The sequence below is a fragment of the Andrographis paniculata genome, unplaced genomic scaffold, assembly GCF_009805555.1.
Source record: "Andrographis paniculata isolate CXL003 unplaced genomic scaffold, ASM980555v1 Contig49END, whole genome shotgun sequence".
NCBI classification, from domain to species: Eukaryota; Viridiplantae; Streptophyta; class Magnoliopsida; order Lamiales; family Acanthaceae; genus Andrographis; species Andrographis paniculata.
Window position 1 is genome coordinate 4,485,481 of NW_026137583.1, and position 19,668 is coordinate 4,505,148.

The window sequence follows — 19,668 nt, forward strand, 5'->3', positions numbered from 1 at the left end:
TGGCACTGGATTTAAGTGTGTAAAAAGTACGAAAAAAGATTTTTTTGCCCTTGCGAGTGTATTAGTATAAAAAGTAGTGGTAATTGTGTAATAATAATAAAAAATAAATGTAGTTTTATAGTGATATGATTATTTATAGAAATGAGACTATTGTTTTGAAACGGACAAAAATGGTAAACAGAACTATTGTATTGAGACTGAGGAAGTACTATAAATAATAATTATTTATCACTATAATTAATCACTACCACTCGTAATTAATGCATTTTATGAATTTACTAGTGCATAATCTTGGCGGACTTGAGAAAATAATTTTATCAACTTCTCTTCATTTTTTTAGAAAAAAAAAAAAGAAAAGAAAAAAAGACAAGTTTGTGTTTTAATTGTTTTAAAATATTTTATCTAAAAAGTTTCAAATATATATATATATATATATAGATATTGGATTATTAATTTCAAGGAAAATAAATTACACCATAAATAACAAATACAAGCAAGCATACCCTAACTTAAGTGACATGTATAACACATATACTTACATAAATTCAATGTTATTATTATTATTATATTTGAAATTAATTTGGCATAATTGTATTGAAATAATTGAATAGGTCTTTTAAGTTTGAACCAAAAGCAGAAATAAATAACGTTTTTTATTGGAAAGACGGCATTTAATGAATTTCGACCTAATCAATTAGAAGCGCAATTAGGTTCAAAACACGACTTCGCCTAATCTTGCTGCCTACTCTCACACATGCCATTAAGGGTCTGTTTGTTTGGGTGATTGGATTTTGAGTTGGGATTTAAATAATAAAAATTTTGAATTTGAATATTAATTTTTAGTATAATATAAAAAATAAAAAATAGGTGTTTAATTTGACGCGGGGGGAATGAGATGAATAGTGTATTTAAAATTCAATCTCCCAAACAAATATACTTATACTTGTTAATTGCGTGGCTCACTCAACGCGTGGTAACAAAATGGAAAAACAAAGTCTCGTAAAGAATAATCTGGTGTTGTGATGATGATCTTGTATGGCTAAGGGTTCAAGCTATCGAGCTTAATTTGCAATTTTTTTTTTTTTTTAGAAAATCATACCACATAAATAGTCTAGAAAGTTATTCAAAATGATAATAATAATAATAAAAACAAACAAACAAACAAACTTTTCTTCCAAAAATACTTAGTGTGTTTAATTATTTATCATTTAAAAAAATGTTTCAAAACTCCAAAATTTATGCTTTGTTCTTTTAGTATTTCAAATCAAAATCAATACTATTTATTTTGCATAGTTTTCAATAAAAATTCACTGTTTTATCTTATAAAATATCATATTAAAATATTATTTAAACAAAAATTTAAATAACAATCTATTTCAAATCACACCAAACAATAGTGCAAAATCTACGACTATGAATTTTCACATCATAAAAGTATAAGTATATTTATTTAAAATATATTTTATACTCAAAATATCATATCAAATAACAATTTCAATTTAAATTTTTACTATTTAATTAATACGACAATTCAAGATACAAGAAAAAAATATATATATATATATATTACTCCCTCCGTCCCAAACAAGGTGCAACATTTACTTTTACACTGGTTTTTAGGTGAGTAGTATTAAGTAGGATACTTTAGAAATTAGGTGATGTGATAGAAAGAAAAATATATATTTTATTTTTTTATTTGGATGATGTGAGGGGACAAAGTGTGTGGTAGAGATTAAGTATAATTAATTATTTCCTATTTTGGAAATATTGCATGGTGTTTGGGACATATCAAAAAAGAAATTTTGCAAGGTGTTTAGGACGGAGAGAGTATTTTGTATTTAAAACATTATATTACATTTTGAATACTTACTTTTTCTCCAACTTTTATAGAAGGTACATGATGAATATTGTTAATTTCGATATGAAATTATACCTAGCCAAACACATTAATTTTCATATATATATATATATGTTGAGAAATTAAGTAGTAAACTTTATATAGAGAAAAATAAAAGTTAACAAATCTTTTATTATTCTCAATAAAAAAAATTTTAATTACAAATTTTAACAAACATATAGTATTATTTTATTTCATAAAATACCTATAAAAAAAATAACAAAAATGACTTCTCTCAAACAAATTCTAAGAGTAGAGAGATAGTTGTTTCTTATTTTTTTCATACAATAAGTCTCTAGTAAAATCTTTTAGGTTTGAAAATTATTTTATTATAAAATATGAAAATAGACAAGAAAAAATAAAATAAAATAATATGATCCATATTTTGTCAAAAGGTACAAAATAAAGTAAAATGAACCACAAAATTGAGTTAAACTTTCAACTTAAGATTGACCAAAGTGAATTAATCAATCATTAAAAAAATTATAATAATTAAATGTAGTTGAGCCACATTTGATTATATTGTCTCCAAAATATTAAATATAGGTTTGGCTCATTACACATTAAACTAAAATGTATCTTATTATTAAATTATACTCCCTCCGTCCCATATTTATATATCCATTTACTTTTTGGGATAAAGTAAAAATAAAGGTAAAATGATTAAATTAATCCTATTAGTATGGTATGATATAAAGGTAATGATATGTAATATATTGTAAATTGAAAGGATATTTGTAATGTTAGGTAGATAATACAATTACTAAAAAAGAAAATTGATACTTTATTATGGACAGACCAAAATGGAAAAATTGATAGATTGTTAAGGGACAGAAGGAGTATATATTATTTTTATATCATATATTTGTGTCGTATTAATATATATCTTGTGTACTGATCGTATCAATCATGACAAATATTATGTGGATTATTATTCTAAAACGTTAGTTCATATATTTAACATAATTTATTATTTTTTTCAAAAAATCCAAAAAAATAATTTTCAAGTGCTAATTATACATATGCTCGGTGATGTTTTTGTTTTTTCTATTTATTTAATATGTAATTTTCAAGATTTTATATATAATATATTATTTTATTTTATAAAATATTATATTTACATTAAAAATCAAAATGTCTAAAAAAATCACCGGGTAAACAAACCCTTAAAGTATATGTTCTATTTTGATGTATTATTTAATATTTATATTATAATAATATCTAAATAAAGAAGTATACACCAAAAATTGGATATTTGTTGAATTTGATTTAAATGAATAAAAAGCAGGTGAGGTGTATGTGTTAAGATGGTGTAGGTGATCAACTATTTATATAAATAATTATAAATAAATAAATAAATAAGTTAGGAGAATCAAATTGAAAGTAGAAAGAGTAGTTGACATGATATTAATCACACCAACTAATACGTTATATATACATATGTATATATATGTATATGTTGTGTCCATTTTTAAGTCAACAAATAATAATTATTATGACTTATTTTATTTTATTGTGACAAAAGATTATTGTGGTCCTAATTTGTTCATATCATGTCCTAACCCATAACATATGTCAGCCCAGTTTGTTTGTTTTTTTTTTTTAGTTTAAATGTTAGGGTACAAACTCAAGTCTCATATAAAAAATTGTGAAAGAAAATTGCACACCTTGTAAGTCCTAAATTAACTCCACTAGTATGGAGTATTTTGGAGAATATCCAAAAATAAATCCGTGCTGGCTAAGCTCAATGCGGACAATATCATACTAGTGTTGAGTTGCCAGTCCCACCGTTAAAAAATATTTAGAAAAATTTATACATTAAGTTTAAAATAAGAAAACAAACAATCAAAATATATTTATTGAAAATAATAAATAATACTTGAAAAAAAAAGTTTTCACCTATGAGCGAGTTTGGGCCGTACTAGCACAAAATATTTGGGCTTCAAATTAAAAGATGTGCATCGAAATTAAAATTAACTTTTGAAATTTTGGGTTTGTTTATTTAACATTTTTTATTAGAACGATTTCATATTAATACTATTTTAAAAAAATATGATTTATAAATATATTAACATAATAGTATACAATATACATTTTATTTACTAGCAAAAAGTTAATAATTTTATATAAAATATTAATTTTCATATTATCAATACAATTTTTCATACCTAATACTCCCTTCGTTCTATATCTATATATTTATTTACTTTTTGCACGGAGTTTTAAAAATATTAATATTATATTGGAACATAGTAGAGAAATAAAGATAAAAAGACTAAATTACCCTATTAGTATTGTATGATATAAAAGTAATGGTATTTGTGTAATATATTGTAAATTAGAAGAGTATATGTAATGTTCGATAGATAGTACAATTACTAAAAAGAAGAAATGAATATTTTATTATGAAATAAATAAAAATAAAAAAATAATTAAATTGCTAAGGGACGAAATGAGTTTTAAAAATACATCTACTAAAAAAAAACAAAAGCAAGATTAATTAAAAATTGAAAAAAAGTAACATCTGAAACACATCAAAAATTAAAAATCAAACCCATTTTCACAAGTAAAGTTAAATCTTTTGCATGCAATAATAAAACTATAAATTATACTCCATCCGTCCAACTAAAAAGGATACATATTTATATTTTTGAATGAACGTCTAGTTATAAAGTAAATATTTCATTAAATATTTCATTTTCTTCACAAATATCATTACTTTATATCACGTCGTTACTTTTACACAAAAAAAAAAAAAAAAAAAAAAAACAAAAATATCATTTTCCTATAAATACATAGTAATATACTAATAATTATTACATCTTTTCAAACGTTTCCTAATTTTCCTATATTAGTTTTATGGAATCTTAAAAAGCAAAAGTAGATATGGAAAATAAATGTTTACACAGTAAAAAAAAAAGAAAAAGAAAAAAAAGGGTTATGTCACCAAACTACACTTTAGTGCATTATTTAATTAACACTGTTGATGTCACAAATATATATAAGAAAAATATAAAAATGTATTTCTTGATCTTTGAATTTGTATTTACACAATTGTTTGATACAATATTCTATATGAATGAATATATAATAATAATAATAATAATAATAATAATAATAATAATAATAATAATAAGTGACTAATATAATAGCATAAATATAATAAGCTAAAATCATAAAATATAATTTGACAGGACAACAAAATACTGTATGATGTGAATTGATAACACAATAACAATCCAAAAATATACTATGTAATTTAGATTTTCTTTTTATTTTTTAAAAAATAGAATATTATTTAAAATAGGAAATTAAATATGATTTATTTGATGAACACCATTTATGAATTTTTTTAAAATAAATTTATGTTTATCAAGTGCACAATTTCGAATAACGACTCGAGTTCCTACGTCATAAAAATAAATAAAATAATAAATAAAAACAAAAAACAAAAAACATAAGCATTATCTAAAGCTTAAAAATGTTGTAGCGATTAAAATAATAATTTAAGGCATATTATCTGGTAGACGGGGCAGTCAAAGATTGCATGGTGTAGTAAAGGACTACTCCCTCTCTCTCATGGAAGATGAAGCATTTTCTTATGAATACGGTATTTTAGATAATATAAGTTATTAAATTATTAATAATAAATTAAGATAATATTTTATTATTTTTTTATACGTGTAGTATTATTATTATTTTAAATATTTTTATAATTATATCTCAATAATATATATGTAATATAGATATTATTTTGTAAATAATAAAATTTTATATAATATAAATGAATAAAAAAAATTATTTATTTATTTATCATTATTATAAATTAATTTTATAAAAAAATAAAAAATTTTAAAGATAAATAAAAATATTTATTAATTGAGGAGAGATATATAAATAAATGAGTTTTGAGTAGGTCCTACATATAAGATATTACAAGTTTAATTAAATTGATTTATACTCCCTCCGTCCAACATACCATGTCTACGTTGCTGTTTCTGTTCGTCCCATATTTCATGTCACTTTTATTTTTTAGAAAATGATTACACACTTTAATCTCATTTTAAACTTTTTAATTTATTTTTTTTAAATTTTAATAGTTATCTTAATCTTAATTTATAATTATTTATATTATAAAATAATTATTTTCACTAATATATTCTTAATTATCTACTAATTACACCCCTCCTAAAATACCGTGTATACAATGTTACAGACACGGTACGTGGGACGGATGGAGTATTTGTTACGTATATATAATATTGATAAACTTGCCAAAAATAGAAAATGATCATCTCTTGTGGGACGTAACAAGAAGGAAATGGGGTCATCTGTGACGGGACGGATGGAGGGACGGATGGAGTATTATTTAACGTCACTATACTTAGTAAATAATCATAGTAAATAATTCTAGGCCTCGAGTTTTACTTCATTTATAAATAAATAAATAAAATAATATGTATTCTTAATTATTTTAAATTTTAAGTGAGATACTACTTTACAATTTTAAAAGTGTAATTGCTATATCTAATAAGAAATATATTAAAATTAGATTTTAAAATTTTATTCAAAACAGCTATTTCATCAATACGATATATTTACCTACTGTTTATGCACATTCTAAGCTGACATAGGAAACATATATAAACATGCTCAATAACTTTACACGTACTTTTTTACAAAATATAATTCTTTGTCCATAAGAATTATAATATTTTTTATTTTTTTGGGTTCCAAACCAAGAATGTTATTTTTTTTATAATACTACATATCTAATATAATTAATACTTTTACAACTTTTAATATATTATACAAATTTCATTAATTTTATATCATATTATCTAATATGGGCATTTTTGTCATTTTCATTATAAACCAATATAATATTAATATTAAAAAATATACGTATAGAAAATAAACGTCACTTTTCTTCTGGAACGGAGGTAGTATAACCATCATACTTTTTTTAAACATATTTATTAATATTCTTTTGCAAAAATGATTTCAATAAAAAAAATAGGTATAAAATATTTCATCCTATCTTAATTTAAAAGAGTATTTTAACTTTTTTCGGTTTCACTTTAAAATATACTTTTCCTATTTAGAGAAAGTAATATAAATTAATATTAAAATATGTTTAATTTATTTTATATTATAAACATACAATTATAAAAAACTCTTAAATACTTCTACTTACTAATAAAATATTATTATTTTTTAATATACTATAAAAATTCCAAAATATCCCTTTAATTTAGAACGGAGGGAGTATTAACTAGCCAACCCCCATTTTATACCGTGTATTTTTTTACAATTCAACAAAAATCAATATTATTCTTTTAATATAATTTTTGATAAAAATATATTAATTTTTTCTTCGTACAATATCACATTAAAATACGATTTAAACGAAAATTTAAATCAATACTTCATTTCAAATCACAACCAAACAATATATACAGGATAAAACAAATTCTGAAAATAAATAATAATTTACTTCGATATACTTATGAAAAAAAATGATGAAACTTTTTATGAAGAATACAGTTTTAATTTAAATATAATTAATTTATATTAAACCAAAATCTAAACATACAATTTCAATAAGTTTGTTTGATTGATGTTTAAAATTGATTTGAGAAATGCTATATTTAAACAATACTTTAATTTGACGTTTGTCAGGAAAAATATTAGGTTGATTCGCTTTGTGGTTTTGAATAACATAATTTCCTATAAATATTATTTAAAAAATATATTTTATACACGTATTAATTTAATATATAATATACTTCTTTTATTTTACAGTATTGCTGCACCGTAGACACGGTATTTTAAAAGAAATGTAATTAGTAGATAATTAAGAATATATTAGTAAAAAATATTATCTTATAATATAAATAATTATAAATTAATATTAAGATAATTAATTAGTTTAATTAAAATTTTAAAAAAAAATTAAAAAGTTTAAAATGAAATTAAAGTGTGTAATCATTTTCAAATATGTGGGACATGCAGAAACGGCAATGGTACATGGGACGGAGGGAGTATTATATATTTTATTTACTTATAAAAATTAATAACTTAATATAAAATATTAATATTATTTTTATTTTTATTTTCAATATAATTTTATATATTTAAAATAAAAAAAAAACAAATTCACAAAAATACAGTGAATTTCGATAATAATAATAATGTTATGACTCATTTGATTACATAACTAGGTGTCATTGTAAAATAATGCCATGTAGCAAATTGGATGATTAATCATTCTTCTTAATTGCCTATATAAAGGGCTATGTATTTAATAAAATGAGGGGATTGATTTTTGTTTCATTTTTCACCCTATCTCTCGGCTCTCAACTCTCTCTCTCAATCTCTATCTCTCTCTCTATATTATATACACACTTATACATATATATATATATCTAAGTTATAAATATATATTATATCTTATAACTATAGTTATATTTGATATATTTTATAACACGTTATCAGCACGAGGCTTTGCCGAGGAAGTGTATATAAAGATAGCGTATATATATTTTTTTTTGTTGTTTTTGTTATATTACTCGGAAGGTTGCGAAAATTCTGGTAAGTATTTATTTTCTTTTAATTATGTCTAATATAGCAAAGTTTGAATTTCCCCCACTGGCAATTACTGGAAATAATTATATGCCGTGGGTAATGGATGTCGAAATGCATCTCGAATCCATGGGGCTTTCGAAAACAATAATTAGTAAAAATGAATGCACAAATCAAGAACGTGCAAAGGCAATGATTTTCCTGCGTCATCATATTGACGAAGCCCTAAAAATGGAGTATTTAATGGTGAAAGATCCATTTGAATTATGGACAAATTTGAAAGATCGATTTGGACACTTGAAATCTGTTATATTACCGAAAGCGAAACATGCATGGCAACACTTGCGATTGCAAGATTTTAAAACAGTTGCTGATTATAATTCCATGATGTTCAAAATCACGTCCCAATTAAGATTTTGTGGAGAAAATATTTCTGATAGGGATATGTTGGAAAAAACATTTACCACGTTTCATGCCTCTAATATAGTTTTACAGCAACAATATCGAGAAAGGGGTTTTAATAAATATTGTGATCTTATTACTTGTCTACTTGTTGCTGAACAGAATAACGAATTATTGTTAAAAAATCACGAATCGAGGCCAACTGGTGCGAGTCCATTCCCTGAAGTGAATGCGATTCAGTGTTTAAATAATATGCCTAGATTCTACCGCGGACGAGGTCGCGGACAAGGCAGTGGACGTGGATTTAGTCGTGGACGTGGATTTGGTCGTGGACGTGGAATGAGTCGTGGACGTGGAGCCGACCGTGGACGAGGTCGTGGCAGGTTTGTTTATTACCGTCAGGGATATTTTGATGAGCAGGAATCAAATAGGCCTATGAAGCGGCCTCAGAACGATATTGGTCAGAGTTCAAAGAAAAACGAGGATAAGTGTTATCGTTGCGGAATGGCAGGGCATTGGTTCAGAAATTGTCGTTCCAATTCTTATTTTGTTGAGCTGTACCAAAATTCCCTGAAACAGAAAGACAAAGTGCCTGAAGAAGTTCAAGCACCGGAAAATGTAAATCCCCCAGAAATTAATTTTTCAGAGAATGTTGCCAGTGGAAGTGGGGGTGATAAATGTAATGATAATACGCAATTAGATGTATCTGATTTTCTAGTACAACCTGAAGGTGGGTACTATGAAAATCCCGGAGATGCGATATAAATGCATATAGATATGTGTATATATATTTTTGTAACACATGTAGTTTTTGCTCCCGACATTTTGTAATGATATGACAGCTATGTATTTTTTTTTTTCCAAAATTTTGATATATTTATTCTTATATTTCTCCCAGAAGAAGAAATATGAATGCTGAGCACGTTATAATGAATAATATGGAAGACAGTTCATGTCTCATTGATAGTGCATCAACGCACACCATTTTGAAATATAAGAAATATTTCACCAACCTGAAGTTGGGAAAAATTGAGGTGAATACCATAAGTGGTTGTGCGAAGTTAATTGAGGGCTCTGGAAGAGCGATAATATTTCTCCCCGAAGGAGTAAAACTTGATATCCAAAATGCACTATATTCTAGTAAATCTCAAAGAAATTTGTTGAGTTTTAATGATATTCGCAGAAATGGATATCATATTGAGACATCAAGTATGACAAATAATGAATTTTTGTTAATTACAAAATTCATTGATGGACATAAATATATATTAGAAAAATTGCCTTCATTGTCTTCCGGATTATATTGCACAAAGATTAATGTGGTTGAAACATATCTCGTAGACCAAAAGTCTACAGATTTTGTGATTTGGCATGACCGGTTTGGGCATCCTGGTAATACTATGATGAGACGAATTATTGAAAATACCAATGGCCATAACTTGAAAAATCAAAGGATATTAAATACAAATGAGTTTATATGTGTTGCTTGTTCAAAAGGGAAGTTAATAACTAGACCATCACCGCCAAAAGTGGGAACTGAATCCCCTTCATTTTTAGAACGAATTCAGGGTGATATATGTGGACCTGTAGATCCACCATGCGGACCATTTCGATATTTTATGGTACTTATCGATGCATCTACTAGATGGTCGCATGTGTGTTTATTATCTACCCGCAATTTGGCATTTGCGAGGTTGCTTGCTCAAATAATTAGATTACGAGCTCAGTTTCCAGATCACCAAATAAAGAAAATTCGTCTTGATAATGCTGGTGAATTTTCATCTAAGACTTTTGATGATTATTGCATGTCTATTGGAATTGACATTGAACATCCTGTACCTCATGTACATACTCAAAATGGTCTAGCTGAATCACTTATAAAAAGGTTGCAATTAATTGCAAGACCTATGCTAATGAAATCCAAACTTCCTGTCTCTGCTTGGGGATATGCAATTATGCATGCAGCAACACTGATAAAATTAAGACCGACAAGCTATCATAGCTACTCTCCAGTACAATTAGTATACAAAGAAAAGCCCAATATTTCACATTTGAGAACTTTTGGGTGCGCGGTTTATGTGCCAATTACACCGCCCCAACGTACAAAAATGGGCCCCCAACGGAGATTGGGGATATATGTCGGGTACGAATCACCATCTATCATTAAATATCTTGAATCATTAACTGGTGATTCATTTACGGCTCGTTTTGCTGATTGTCATTTTGACGAGTCACATTTCCCGATATTAGGGGGAGAAACTGATCAACTGAAAAAGGAAATTACTTGGAAAATACCATTCAGTTTTCTTGATCCTCGTACAAGTCAAAGTGAATTAGAGGTACAAAGAATTTTACATTTGCAGCGAATAGCAAATCAGTTGCCTGATGCTTTTTGTGACACCAGCAGGGTCACTAGATCTTATATAGCTGCTGAAAATGTACCTGCTAAAATTGTTATTCCTGGAGACAAAATACAAAGTGCTAATGAATCAAATGTACGCTTAAAGCGTGGCAGACCTGTAGGTTCCAAAGATAAAAATCCTCGAAAGAAAAGAGGAACAAATGAAAGGATTGAAGATTTGAATATTAATCAAAACCCTCAAGAAACAGATAGTAACATTGATCAGATTTCTAGAGAAATTGATCCTGATAAACTTGATGATGATGTTAATTCTAATAGAATTTCTTCTGAAGAGAATGAAATTATTGAAAATTCAATAAATTATGTTACTACTGGAAAGCATTGGAACCGAAGTGATACAATTATGGATAATGCTTTTGCATATAATGTAGCACTTGATCTAATGGAAAATGAGGAGGATCCAGAACCTCGATCAGTTGATGAATGTCGGAAAAGAATAGATTGGCCAAAATGGAAAGATGCGATCCAGTCTGAATTAAATTCACTGGCAAAACGAAAAGTTTTTGGACCAATTGTTCAAACACCTGAAGGTGTTAAGCCTGTTGGCTATAAATGGATATTTGTTCGAAAGCGAAATGAGAATAATGAAATTGCCAGATATAAAGCAAGACTTGTTGCCCAAGGTTTTTCACAAAGACCTGGAGTTGATTTTAATGAAACATATTCTCCAGTAATGGATGGAATAACATTTCGATATCTTGTCAGTTTGGCAGTACATGAAAATTTGGATATGCGTCTGATGGACGTTGTAACTGCGTATTTATATGGCTCGTTAGATAGTGATATTTACATGAGAATCCCTGAAGGGTTTAGTATGTCTGATGCATATAAATCAAAGCTAAAAGAATGTTATTCTATTAAATTACAAAAGTCTTTGTATGGGCTTAAACAATCTGGTCGCATGTGGTATAATCGTCTCAGTGAATCATTATTGAAAGAGGGATATGCCAATGATTCTATTTGTCCGTGTATTTTTATAAAGAAATATGGGAGAAATTTTATAATAATAGCTGTCTATGTGGATGATTTGAATTTAATTGGAACCCCTGAAGAGGTCCAAGAAGCTATTGAATATTTGAAAAGGGAGTTTGAAATTAAAGATTTCGGGAAAACGAAATTTTGTCTTGGTCTACAAATTGAACATTTGGAAAATGGGATTTTGATACATCAATCTGCATATACCCAGAAGGTATTGAAACGATTTGCAATGGATAGAGCACATTCATTAAGTACTCCAATGGTCGTTAGAACTCTTGATCCTATTAAAGATCCTTTTAGACCAAAAGAGGAGAATGAGGAAGCACTTGGTCCTGAAGTACCATATTTAAGTGCTATTGGTGCACTAATGTATCTGGCTAACAGTACTAGACCGGATATAGCATTTTCTGTAAATTTATTAGCCAGATTTAGTGCAATTCCAACACAACGACATTGGAAAGGAATCAAACATATTTTTCGTTATCTCCAAGGATCTATTGATCTTGGTCTATTATATCCAAAAGGATCTCGACAAGAATTGATTGGATATGCAGATGCTGGATATCTTTCTGATCCGCATAAAGCCAAATCTCAGACTGGCCATATGTTTACTTGTGGCGGTACAGTGATATCTTGGAGATCCACTAAACAAACATTAACCGCCACATCTTCAAATCATGCAGAAATAATAGCAATCCATGAAGCCAGTAGAGAGTGTGTTTGGCTAAGATCAATGATTCATCACATTTTACAGAATTGTGGTTTGAAATCTGAAAATGATAATCCTCCCACTATTCTGTACGAAGATAATGCAGCTTGTATAGCGCAACTGAAAGAGGGATATATCAAAGGAGATAGAACGAAACATATTTCACCAAAATTTTTCTTTACTCATGATCTCCAGAAAAATGGTGAAATAAATGTACAGCAGATTCGATCAGACCAAAATTTAGCAGACTTGTTGACCAAGGCTTTACCGACCGCAACGTTCGAGAAATTAGTAAAGATCATTGGGATGCGTCGGTTGCAAGATTTCAAATGATGTCCACATCAGGGGGAGCGTTATTTCAAGTGATGTCCACATCAGGGGAAGTATTCTTAATGCATGAATGACGTACTCTTTTTCCTTAAGTAGGATTTTTGTCCCATTGGGTTTTTCCTAGTAAGGTTTTAACGAGGCGTATTCATTGTAGTTAAATGACACCTAAGGGGGAGTGTTATGACTCATTTGATTACATAACTAGGTGTCATTGTAAAATAATGCCATGTAGCAAATTGGATGATTAATCATTCTTCTTAATTGCCTATATAAAGGGCTATGTATTTAATAAAATGAGGGGATTGATTTTTGTTTCATTTTTCACCCTATCTCTCGGCTCTCAACTCTCTCTCTCAATCTCTATCTCTCTCTCTATATTATATACACACTTATACATATATATATATATATCTAAGTTATAAATATATATTATATCTTATAACTATAGTTATATTTGATATATTTTATAACAAATAATAATAAATATGATTATTATTTTAAATTTGATGATGAAATTTTATAAGTTGTTACTTTAGAGATATAAATTATAATATAAAAAATATAGAGAAAAAAAAAAAGAAGAAGAAGAAAATGGGTAGCACGTGGATCTGGTAAAGCAAATTGAAGAGCTCCCATGTGCAGTTTTATGGCTCTCTGTTTCTATCTTTCTCTCTCTCAATCCCCTTTCTGCGAAACATTAATCTTCTAATCCGATCCAAAAAAAAAAAAAAAAAAAAAAAAAAAACATAAATCTTCTAAACTTAAAGAACAGAAACGATAATGGCAGGTGCGAATTATCTTTCTTTATAATTATACCCACCAAATAACAACAGCAATAATAATAATAATAATCATAAAAAACAGGAATTCTTACCTGAAACCTGTCGATGATTTCTTCGGAGGATTGGAAAAAATGGATGAAACAAAAACATCAGTTTAACTCTGGTGATTGCAACAACAGGCAGCTTTTGCAAAATGGAGCCTCTTTTATGACACCCTTTTCCGTCCTAACCCAGAAACAAACAAAAAAAGGAAGAATCTTTTTCATGTTTTATTATTACTACTATTTTTAATTTCTTTTAGATTTTGAATTTTTGTTAAAAATAAATAAATAAAAAAAATAATCTTGAAAACCTTTTTATATTTTTTTAATGGGAAATTTCAAAAGCTACTGCAGTGCTGCTGCGGCTGTTACTTACCCTCTGCTCTTCTCTGCTCTTTGGTAGATTTAGTGTTGGTGGGTAGCCCCCATTTTTGTCCTCAACTCCATTTTAATTTCTTCTACAAACTTCTGCAGAAAAATTCACTGATTTCTTTGTGCTGCTCTGTTCTGCAACTCTTTTTTTTTTTTTTTTTTTTTGAATTTTGCCCATGGTGGTTTCTGCAGTGAGGTTTAATTGAAACTGAAATTGAAATCTGTGTTTGGGGGAGAAAAGCTTGAGGGTTTTGAAGATGGGGGAGAAGCCTGAAGTTCTTGATGCTGTGCTGAAGGAAACTGTGGATTTGGTAATGGATCTGATGCCCCATTTGGGATTGTATTGTTTCTTTGTTTCTGGGGTTTGTTTGGTGATTTCATTTTTAATTCTTCTTTTTGATTTTGTAGGAGAATATCCCAATTGAAGAAGTGTTTGAGAATCTCAGATGCACCAGAGAGGGCCTTACTTCCCAGGCTGCTACAGAGAGGTTAGCCATTTTTGGTCACAACAAGCTTGAAGAAAAGAAGGTAAAGTTTTCTTCTTTTTTTTTTTTTTTTTTAATTACCTTTTAGGGTTTTTTTTTTTTTAAATTTTTTTATCACAACATCCTTTTTTGGCTCAAGAAATTGTGGTTTAAAGTGTAACTTTTTGGTAAATTGTTTGTTGGGATTGTTTAGGAGAGCAAGTTCTTGAAGTTTCTAGGGTTTATGTGGAACCCTCTTTCATGGGTTATGGAAGCTGCAGCTATAATGGCTATTGCTCTTGCTAATGGAGGAGTAAGAACAACATTAATTAGTTTAGTTTGAGGAATTCTTGTTGTCTAATTGTGGAAATTGATCCAAAAAAATCGATTCCTGATTGTGAATTTTGGCAGGGAAAGCCTCCTGATTGGCAGGACTTTGTTGGTATCATCACATTGCTTATAATCAATTCGACGATTAGTTTCATCGAGGAGAACAATGCTGGCAACGCTGCAGCTGCCCTAATGGCCCGGCTTGCGCCGAAAGCGAAAGTTCGATATTACATTACGTTATTAAATCGATTATGATGTAATCGTGCTTGTTTGATTGACGAATGTTGTTTGTTTGTTAAGGTTCTTCGCGACGGGAGGTGGAATGAGGAAGAAGCTTCCATTTTGGTGCCCGGAGATATAGTTAGCATCAAGCTTGGAGATATAATTCCGGCCGATGCTCGTTTGCTCGATGGCGATCCGCTGAAAATTGATCAGGTTTTAGTCCGTTCGTCGCTGTTTTATGTTTCCGTGATCGAATTTTGGTTGTTGATTGGCTATTTGATTGTTTGTATGTAGTCTGCATTGACCGGCGAGTCGCTCCCGGTGACGAAGGGGCCGGGCGACGGCGTCTACTCGGGTTCGACGTGTAAACAGGGAGAAATCGAGGCTGTCGTTATCGCTACGGGTGTTCATACATTCTTCGGGAAAGCTGCGCACCTCGTCGATTCGACTAATCAAGTCGGACACTTTCAGAAGGTCGAATTTTTATTAATGTTAGTTATTTATGTTTCGGATTTTGGCTGCGATTTGTTAATTTCGTTTCGATGTTGCGTTAATTAGGTTTTGACTGCGATCGGGAACTTCTGCATTTGCTCGATTGTGGTGGGGATGGTTATAGAGATAATTGTGATGTACCCTATTCAACACCGCAAGTATCGCCCCGGGATCGACAATCTTCTCGTTCTTCTCATCGGAGGAATTCCGATCGCCATGCCGACGGTCCTTTCGGTTACGATGGCCATCGGCTCTCATCGTTTGGCTCAACAGGTTACGTCGGTTCTTACAATGTATGTTGATTTCGAGGAACCTCGGCGCTTCCGGTGTGTAATGAAATATTCGTGTACGATTAGGGAGCTATTACGAAGAGAATGACGGCAATCGAAGAAATGGCTGGCATGGATGTGCTTTGCAGCGACAAGACGGGGACTTTGACGCTGAACAAGCTCACCGTCGATAAGAATCTCATCGAGGTCCGAGTCTGGCGCCGGTGTCTGTTAATTTATCGATCATTGATGCTCGAATTTAATTGATTTTTTCCGTTGCAGGTTTTCGCTAAAGGCGTCGATGCGGATACCGTCGTTCTGATGGCTGCTCGAGCCTCTCGAATGGAAAACCAGGATGCCATTGACGCTGCGATAGTTGGAATGCTGGCTGACCCAAAAGAGGTAATCGTCGACATTATATATATATATGTGGATGAAACTAGGAAGTGTTGTTTTGACGTCGATAGTAATGCAACTAGGCACGGGCTGGAATTAGAGAGGTGCATTTCCTCCCGTTTAACCCTACGGATAAACGAACAGCGTTGACTTACTTCGACGGCGAAGGAAAGATGCACAGGGTCAGTAAAGGCGCGCCCGAACAGGTACGGTCGATCGTATTCTTATTTTTGTGCTCTTTTTGTAGTTCTTGAAATGAAATACTAAAAACATCGTCTACCGTTTTTCAGATTCTAAACCTTTCGCATAACAAGTCGGAGATTGAGCGAAGGGTTCATGCGGTGATTGATAAGTTTGCCGAGCGAGGTTTGAGATCTCTCGCTGTTGCCTATCAGGTATCGATCTCTTTTTTACAAGTCAGTTTATCGTACGATTAAATTACTGTAGTTTTGAGAGATTGAGTGAACTTTGCAGGAAGTTCCGGAAAGAACTAAAGAGAGCCCGGGAGGGCCGTGGCAGTTCGTTGGTCTCATGCCTCTGTTTGATCCGCCTCGACATGACAGCGCGGAAACTATTCGAAGGGCGTTGAATCTTGGAGTAAATGTGAAAATGATAACGGGTACCACCCTGCAAAAAAATCTGTCATTTTTCAATGAATATTTTGTCGAGCTTTAGAGGCTGAATCCGTTGGTTTGAACAGGCGATCAGCTTGCAATAGGAAAAGAAACGGGGCGGAGATTGGGAATGGGAACTAACATGTATCCTTCGTCGGCTTTGCTGGGACAAAATAAGGATGAGTCGATTGCCGCTCTTCCGATCGACGAACTTATCGAGAAAGCTGATGGTTTTGCGGGCGTTTTCCCGGGTACATATCCATTTTGGCATTTCCTCGTTTGAACTTATAATGTTATCGTTTGTAGGTGATTCGATTACGTCTAAAGTATTTTTGTCTAAAATTATAAATTCCCGTCGTTCTTGGTTAGAGCATAAATACGAAATAGTAAAGCGACTGCAAGCTAGAAAACACATTTGTGGAATGACCGGTGATGGAGTGAACGATGCCCCTGCTTTGAAGAAGGCTGACATTGGCATTGCCGTTGCCGATGCAACTGATGCAGCTCGTAGTGCTTCGGACATTGTCCTAACGGAACCGGGCCTCAGCGTTATAATCAGCGCTGTTTTAACCAGTCGAGCGATCTTCCAAAGAATGAAAAATTACACAGTATAGTTTTATTTACTTTGTTCTACTTATTGCATCATAGTTCGAACATTTTGCTAATTGCTTATTGTTTCAGATTTACGCCGTTTCGATCACAATCCGTATTGTGGTAAGTTTTCTACGAATTAAGTTTTGTCGTTATTGTCGCTAAATGCAATAGTTTGATGTCTTTGCACTGATTTTCCGATGCCAGCTCGGTTTTATGCTCTTGGCTTTGATATGGGAGTTCGACTTTCCGCCGTTTATGGTTCTTATCATCGCAATATTGAACGATGGTTGGCTCTCGGACTCGTTCTTGGTTATCCGTTTCGATCGTTCTTGAATTTGTCTTACGTTTTGTATGATTAGGTACCATCATGACCATATCGAAAGATCGAGTAAAACCGTCGCCACTCCCTGACAGCTGGAAGCTCGCCGAGATTTTCGCCACCGGAATTATCCTCGGCGGTTACTTGGCAATGATGACCGTCATATTCTTTTGGGCGGCGTACAAAACAGATTTCTTTCCGGTAAGCCGCTGTTTTTCGTAATTATTTCTCTCAGTCGATTAGCTCGGAATATTTCATTTGTTTGCTACTAATTTTTCAGCGCGTATTCGGAGTGGCGACTCTTGAGAAGACTGCTCACGACGACTTCAGAAAGCTTGCTTCGGCGATATATCTTCAAGTGAGCACTATAAGTCAGGCTCTAATATTCGTTACGAGATCCCGAAACTGGTCGTATATCGAGCGTCCTGGTTTGTTGCTCGTCGCAGCATTCGTGATTGCCCAACTGGTTAGCAATTCAGGCCCGAGTTGTGTCATTTGAATACGTTCGTTTCTATTTTCGATAAAAAAAATTGGATCTTTGCTGCATAAAAATGGATTCAGGTTGCTACTTTGATCGCTGTATACGCAAATTGGAGCTTCGCAGCGATTGAAGGAATCGGGTGGGGGTGGGCAGGGGTGATATGGCTTTACAATATCATCTTCTATATCCCGCTCGACATTATCAAGTTCCTCATCCGATACGCGCTGAGTGGTCGAGCATGGGATCTCGTTCTCGAGCAAAGAGTAAGATACGTATTTACGGTTTACCCGTATGGGTTCTAAATTCTAATTTTACTTATCTCGTTTCAATCGCAGATTGCTTTCACAAGGAAAAAGGATTTCGGAAAAGAGCAACGCGAGCTGAAATGGGCGCACGCTCAAAGGACCCTTCATGGCTTACAAGTACCCGATACAAAATTATTTAACGAAACCAACAACTTTTCCGAACTCAATCAATTGGCAGAGGAAGCAAAGAGACGAGCCGAGATTGCAAGGTCCGAAACATATTCGTGCTATTATTAGTATTATTCTCGCATTGTCCCTTGTCAAAGTTTCGATTTTTTAATCTGGTTTTTCGAAAAATCGATGTTCGAGCAGGTTGCGCGAGCTGCACACACTGAAAGGTCACGTCGAATCTGTGGTGAGGCTCAAGGGTCTCGACATCGATACAATTCAGCAAGCTTATACCGTATGAACGAGGTAACCGTTCTTCCGTTTCTTAAACTAGTGCGGCATTAAAAATCAACTTTAAATTACAAGCTATTAGATTAGAGAGGCTGCTAGGTTGTGCTCGTTGTATCCGAGCAAAGTGTACTTTAGAAATGTTCAAATGTGACAGTTTACCTTTCAAGTTTTCGCCTCAAAACTTCTGTTTTTGTTGTGCTAGACGTCGATGTTTATATACATATATATATATATATATACATATGCTTAGAGCCTTTAGCGTCGA

General features: G+C 31.1%; 2 protein-coding genes across 2 annotated transcripts; both read left to right on the forward strand.

Annotated features, from left to right (window-relative positions):
• Window positions 1–8,584: 8,584 nt before the first annotated feature.
• Window positions 8,585–9,649, forward strand: LOC127252968 (uncharacterized). The gene has a single exon (XM_051277352.1). The coding sequence runs from the start codon at window positions 8,585–8,587 to the stop codon at window positions 9,647–9,649; it is 1,065 nt and encodes a 354-aa protein (XP_051133309.1).
• Window positions 9,650–14,566: 4,917 nt separating this feature from the next.
• On the forward strand, window positions 14,567–19,668 carry LOC127252903 (plasma membrane ATPase 3). The gene is made up of 21 exons (XM_051277288.1): window positions 14,567–14,829; window positions 14,927–15,046; window positions 15,197–15,295; window positions 15,394–15,531; window positions 15,613–15,747; window positions 15,829–16,008; window positions 16,093–16,299; window positions 16,383–16,502; window positions 16,578–16,697; window positions 16,775–16,897; window positions 16,982–17,086; window positions 17,166–17,310; window positions 17,392–17,556; window positions 17,675–17,913; window positions 17,987–18,019; window positions 18,104–18,185; window positions 18,259–18,419; window positions 18,499–18,684; window positions 18,780–18,962; window positions 19,035–19,213; window positions 19,317–19,668. Exons 1-21 carry the CDS (start codon window positions 14,776–14,778, stop codon window positions 19,411–19,413), a joined length of 2,871 nt encoding a protein of 956 aa, XP_051133245.1. The 5' UTR covers window positions 14,567–14,775; the 3' UTR covers window positions 19,414–19,668.

Excerpts from the sequence above, each read along its gene's own strand:
- LOC127252968 (XM_051277352.1), top strand. The coding sequence starts at position 8,585 with ATGGATGTCGAAATGCATCTCGAATCCATGGGGCTTTCGAAAACAATA.
- LOC127252903 (XM_051277288.1), top strand. The coding sequence starts at position 14,776 with ATGGGGGAGAAGCCTGAAGTTCTTGATGCTGTGCTGAAGGAAACTGTG. Across the intron at positions 16,698-16,774 it reads TGCTGGCTGACCCAAAAGAG|GCACGGGCTGGAATTAGAGA; the intron begins GTAATCGTCGAC and ends TAATGCAACTAG. Across the intron at positions 17,914-17,986 it reads AAAGAATGAAAAATTACACA|ATTTACGCCGTTTCGATCAC; the intron begins GTATAGTTTTAT and ends TTATTGTTTCAG.